We start from the raw sequence: 6,284 nt of genomic DNA, 5'->3' as shown, positions 1-6,284 counted from the left end.
AGTAAAATGGAAAATGGACGATTAGCCCCGTTTCAGACAAAGAAAACCACTGTTGAACCTCACACCAGCACCAGCATCAGCATCAGCATCACATCGCCTTGACAGCCTGAGTGGAGAGAGCAATCAATCCGTCGTCGGGAGCCGCCAAAAGCAAGCCACAGTCCCGTCCCACGCAACGGCCGTGTCAGAAGCCCGAAGCTGTAGCTGCTACTTACTTACTTCTCACTACGGAGTACGGAGTAACTACTTACTTCCTACTTCCTACTTCTTACCTACCTAACCAAAGCTCCGCGGGGTGCTGTATCCTTTTTTTTTTTTTTTTTTTTTTTGTTCCTTTTACCTTCCTCCTGCAGGTCATAATAGCTCAGTCCAACTAAACTAAAACTAACCGGTTACAAACCAGCCAGCCCCATCCTAGGATCGTGTAACAATGGATGTCTGGCTTGGCCCAAGATGCCCAAGATGCGCCGCGCTTGCGATCCTCTTGACGAACAAGTGGGGGGTTTGTTCGCCGTGACAATATGAACCTGGTGAAGCTGCTATCAAGCTGCTATCAAGCTGCTATCAAGCTGTGATCAAGCTGTGATGCAGAGTTCCCCCACAGCCAGCCCCGTGTCCGTCCTGCGACATGACGCCATATCAAATATCCTATCCCAGTATCCGTACTATCCCCCCTTACCATTTTTCTGCGCAAAATTACCCGGTTGCGATGGTTTTCTTAGTGGGCGTTGTGGGTTACATTACGAACGGAGTAGTCCGTACTCCGTACGTCGTACTCCGTACATCCCACATACATACATACTTACATAGCTACCCTATCATCTGCCGCTGCTGCCGCACAGCCGAACCGCCACGCACAACCGGCCCCCAATGCACACGCACCCTGCCTTTGTTCTTGTTTCTTGTTTCCCAATACCAGATAATAAATAACACGGCGTAGAAAAGAAAAGAAACACAACAGAACAAAATGTAGTAGAATAAATACATACCCTGTGGACACACACACACTTACACTTATCTCCTCCCCTCAGTAACCAGTAACCACTAATAACCACCAATGACTAGCCGTGATGTGTCCAAGATTGTGAAAGATGGGTGAAGCAGAATAATAAGCCAGCCATTGTTTGGACGTTGTGTTGCCCCCGCCGCCGCCGCGGGGGAGATGGGATTAGGGGTGGAGGACTTGTCTCTGTCTCTGTCTCTGTCTCGTCTTATACTTGTACTTGTATTGTACTTGTATTGTCTCATTCTCATCTCGTTCTCTTCTTTCTTCTTCTTTCTTCTTTCTCCGTGGATCGTTGTTCCCGAGCGTGCCTGGGCCGCTAACCGCATCCGGTGCGGCATTTGTTTTGGTTTGTTTTGTTTTTCTCCCCCGTGACAGGAACAGGACAGGACGCCGCTAGTTATTTACGTATTCGGCATGTCGTCGATACATGCGGCATTACAGAATTACAGGCTGAAGAGTAGATATAGATATGTAGATATGTATGTAAGCTGTAGGCAGCGCGGGGTACTTCCACAGGCTACAACATCAGGTGCCGGCTTCGTTGGAAGGGGGACGTGTTGTACGTGTGTATCAAGGGGATGAGATAACCATAACCATCCCCTCCCATTTCATCCCACCGCTTCTATCCCACCTAATCCCCCCGCATCGCCCTCATCCCACGACCGGATCACCGTAAAACGGCGCATTCTGCCATAGTCTCCCTGGTCCATCTGCACCTGCACCTACTCTGTCCTCGCCCTCCCCCGCCCCCGCCTTTGTCTCCGCCAAATACGACTCCCACCGCTAGTCCGTCCACGGCTCCCACCCGCCCCTCGCCAGCAGCTCCGCCCGGCTCCCCCTCTCCAACAGAAACGCGCTAGGCCTCCACATATCCACCATCTCCACCTCTGCCTCTGCCTCCTCCTCACCCGGCGACGACGACGACGACGACGACGACGACGACGACAACCGCCGCCCGCGCACCGGCCACGCCCCCTTCTCCGCCCAGCCATGCCCCTCCAACCCCTCCGCCCAATCGACCCGCACCTCAAAGACGCGCAGGCGCAGCACCTGTCCGCAGCCGTCGCAGCCGTCGCAGCGCGGGCCGAGGCGCGGGCCGAGGCGCGGGGTGGTCCGTGGCCGCTTGAGCGAGACGCGCAGCTCGCGCAGGGCCGGCAGGCGCGGGAGGAGGCGCGTGCAGGCCTCGTCCCAGGCTGTGGGGGCGCGGGGCGTGTAGATCGGGATGTCCCCGGCGCGGTAGCGGGTGAAGGAGGTGAGTTTGCGGTTGATTTTGTAGAGGGTGGGTTGCGGGGTTGCGAGGGAGGGGGAATGGGAGGGAGAATGGGAGGGGGAAGGGGAAGAGGACCGAGGAAGAGGAGGAAGAGGAAGAGTTGGTGGAGGACGGCCGGCGGATGCGGCGGAAGGAGGGCAGGTATTGGAGGTGGTAGCAGGAGTCTATGTAGTTGAGCGGGGGCCGGCTGATCTCGAGCTTCGTGATCGCCCGCAGGTGGTGGTTTGGGATGGAGATGGAGAGGGCGAGCAGGGTGATGAGGTCCATCTGGAACGTGAGGTGCCTGTATAGCACGGTGATTGCCTCGGTGTAGCTGTTTTGTTGTGTTGTGTTGTGTTTTTGTTTCCTGGGTGTCAGTTACTGCATTCTGCATTGGATCCGGGTAGAAAGGCTCTCCCAGTGGGATAGTATATGCCAAGAAGAAAAACAAAGACACTATACATACACTCGCCGACAAACACTCAACAAATCCAGAGCGCCCACGATGCCCCTCGTCGCGCCGTCCGCGAACACCACGGGCGCCGCCTCCAGCTCATACGGGACAGCCACCGACGACGACCCCGGGCCATAGGCCACCACCGGCCGACGGAAACTGGCAGCCAGACACGCATAGTCGGCCCTCCCGCCCACGAAGCAGGAGAACCCCGGCTCGACGCCCTCGGGACACGCGCAACTGGCCACTTTGCCGGACACTCGGACGAGGTGGACGCGGTGGCAGGCGAGGGCGTGGTGGTATATGGCCAGGCGGATCTCGAGCGGCAGCCGCGTGAAGAAAGGGGACTGGTGCTGGTTTTTGAGGAGGAGCGTGTTGGTGGACGTGGATGTAGATGGAGATGGAGATGGAGATTTGGATTTGGTGGCGAACGGCAGTGGGAATGGAAGCGATAGGGAGAACGACGGGGCTCGAAGATATCTGGGAACCGGCAGCCTGGGCGACAGGAACCTGTCCTTGGTGTGGCTGCTTGAGGGACGGCTGCTCCTCTTCGCAATGGCCGGAGTGGCCTTCCTCGAGAATGGAGGGGGTGATGGAAAGCCTTCTTCGTTTTCTTCTTCTTCTTCTTCTGCCTCCTCCTCCTCCTCCTCTTCCCCCTGTTCGGTCTGTGCCCTCGGTCTCTGCCAGCGTCAGGCCAACGATGGGCTGCATGAGCCCCTCCGCCCTGCGCTCGTCGGCAGCCTTCTCGGCCGCGAACTTGACGATGAAGCAGGGGTAGATGGGCAGGAGAAGACAGGTGACGGCGGAGAGGAAGACGGCCTTCAGAGCACGCAGCACGGCGTCAACATCCATGGCTCATGATGGTGATGTAGACATAGGTATTACATGTATATATATTGTATCTTCCTGGTTGGCTCGCCATCGAAGCAAATCGCCAGGATACGAGCCGCCCACGCCAAGCCTGGCAACAGGAGGAGACTTGATTAGTTACTTCCAGGGATACGGGATCGAATGTAGGGATGTACAAGTACAGTACTTACATTTCCCTCTTACTGTCGCTGGCGCATTCATTTTGTCCGTTTGCATTTCGTTGGAGGGATAGATCATACGCATACCCACTAGTAGTATATAATATATATATATATATATATATATATATACACTACCGTTGGTGGCAGCTGTAACTAGGGCTTTCTTCGGAGTGACAAAAACAGGGACCTATATAGGAGGTACTGACAGTACGGTATGTACCCGTATGGTGATTCCAAATACAGGCTATACGGCTATACGGCTATACGGCTATACGGCTATATTCCCCTCGCCAAGCACTCCGCCAAGCGATACACCGTCGCACGCGCGGAGGAAGCCATTCCATGATCCGCTGCCGCACAAGCCGGCGACCTGCCCCTGGCCGCTGTTGGATCGCAGATGTGTCGCAACTCTCTGCGACCGTCTGCCTCTGCGCTGGCTGTCGGCGCAGGCTGTCTGCGCCAGGGCCGCGTCGTCAGTTCTGTGATTGTGATTCGGAATGCAAGCATACCGTCTACGCCTCTCTCCTTTCCCTGCTGTATGATGCTGGTGGTGGTGAATCCCGATGATGACGATACCATACCGCAATTGGCCGGCGATGCACCGGAAATGTCGATCGTCGGCACTAGCAGCCGATCATTGGTATTTTTCTTGTCGTGTCTTGCTGTTTCTCCACATATTATCGATTTGGTAACTGATCGATGGTGATGAAATGTCGATATCCCGTACAGAATATGTACATACATTATAGAGAGAGACAACCCGTGAGTTATATACACCGTCCGCCCTCCTGGCCGCCAGCCCGCCAGCCCGCCAGCCCGCCGAGCCAAGCCAGGCCAGGCCAAGCCAAGCCTCCTCTTCCTCCTCCCCTCCCTATCCTCCCTCCATGAGAAGTAAATATGGAAACGGACGAGCCAAGGCGATATACCGTGATGTCGGCCACGCAGCGTAACCTGCTGTACCTGGATGCGGTGGATCGGCTGGGGGCGCAGCAGGGCGGCCAAGAAGCCACGTCTCCTGCGCCCTGGAGGTAAAAAGGGGGGGGATTGAGGTTTGTTCTGTTTTCTCTGCTTCTTTGTTGCTGTGCGGTATGTGGTGTGGGCGGATGGTGTGAGGTAAGGAGGAGGAGGAGGAGGAGGAGGAGGAGGAGGAGGAGGACAACTTTACTCCGTACAACCGCACAGCTGGCGGGATGGCGGTGTTTATTTCCACTGCGTTTCTTTCGCTTTCGCTTTCGCTTTCGTGGCCTTCTGAGCTCGCGTTTTTTGCTCTTGCTCGGCTAGCGAGTACAGCACGCCCTGACTGATGGCTGAAGAGGTGTGGCGTGTTCTACGCTCCCGAAGAAGAATCAACGTACGGCAGCCTACGGAGTATAGTGACAAATAATTGCTGGATGGCTGATGGCTGATGGGATTGACCACGTGGAGCTGGGCTCAGAGCCACTCCCACTCAGCTCCACTCCACTCCACTTTGTGTTGTGGAAGAGGATCGATCCCATGATACCTACAATTCACGCTATGCTCAGCGCATTTACAGATGTAGATATAGATAGATATAGATACAGATACAGCATACGAATCACGAGATTGAGTTGCCGGATGGATGGCCCCTGAGTTGCTTAAAAGCAAGACATCGACATCGACATCGACATCGACAACAACAACAACAAAAAAAGCGACTGGCACTTAGATAAGATTTGGCGCGCCCACTGGGCCATTTCCCACCGGCAGACAGGATTTGGAATCATTCTCATTCATCATTCATATCATTCTCCCCGTGCGCCTGCGCGCGCGCGCGGAGAGGGTAGCCAGCAGCAAGTAGTCGCTCTGGTACAGCCCACATATAACAAACATATAGCCACCGTTTCGAAATTGGAAATCGGGGTGGTTGTTGATGCTAGTGTTGCGGGGGGGATCTTACTGTATATATGTACGGAGTACAGTACATTATATATATCTATAAAATAACTCGCGGATAACTACTAGTACGGAGTAGTTAATTAGTTTAGTTAAATAGTAAACCGCCATCGTAGCATAGTACTATCGCACCATCGCACCACCGCGGAGGACATCGAACACCAGACGTCAGAAAAGGCCTGCTGTGGAAAAGGAAAAAAGGAACCACAACCACCCCCCAGCCAACCGCGGTCCCGGCCGCAATCTAATCTTGCCATCGCCATCGCCATCGCCATCGCCGTCGCCACCAGCCCAGAGCCCAGAGCCCAGAGCCCAGAGCCCAGACAGAGCCCAGACAGAGCCCAGACAGAGCCCCAGTGGCGGCGGGCGATGGATAAGGGCTATAAATAACATAGGTATGGATGGTTTATGCTAGCCCGTTGCTGGATTGCAGACGTGGACGGGGACAAGACAGGGGCCGCACTTTTCGTGGTGGGTAGGGCAGGAACCATAGCAGGGGGTAGATTGAATTGACGATGGCATCCGGGGAGTGGGATCAGCGGGGACGGGGACGGGGACGGGGCTGGGGCTTGGCTGATCCCCAGGCTGATGTGCGGGTGGAATATACTCACTCACTCGTGCGAAGGAAGC

The 6,284-nt window shown here is 55.2% G+C and overlaps 1 protein-coding gene across 1 annotated transcript; it reads right to left on the bottom strand.

The window, feature by feature from the left end:
• Positions 1–2,033: 2,033 nt before the first annotated feature.
• HCAG_06978 (predicted protein) lies at positions 2,034–3,561 on the bottom strand (the record flags this gene model as incomplete). Its single annotated transcript, XM_001539323.1, has 3 exons — positions 2,034–2,622; positions 2,722–3,062; positions 3,094–3,561. The coding sequence occupies 3 exons, from the start codon at positions 3,559–3,561 to the stop codon at positions 2,034–2,036; spliced, it is 1,398 nt and encodes a 465-aa protein (XP_001539373.1).
• Positions 3,562–6,284: the final 2,723 nt, after the last annotated feature.

Source organism: Histoplasma capsulatum, genomic scaffold (assembly GCF_000149585.1).
Source record: "Histoplasma capsulatum NAm1 scaffold_6 genomic scaffold, whole genome shotgun sequence".
Classification (NCBI taxonomy): Eukaryota; Fungi; Ascomycota; class Eurotiomycetes; order Onygenales; family Ajellomycetaceae; genus Histoplasma; species Histoplasma mississippiense.
Note: the sequence above shows the minus strand (reverse complement) of the source record. Positions and strands in the feature narration are given on the sequence as shown.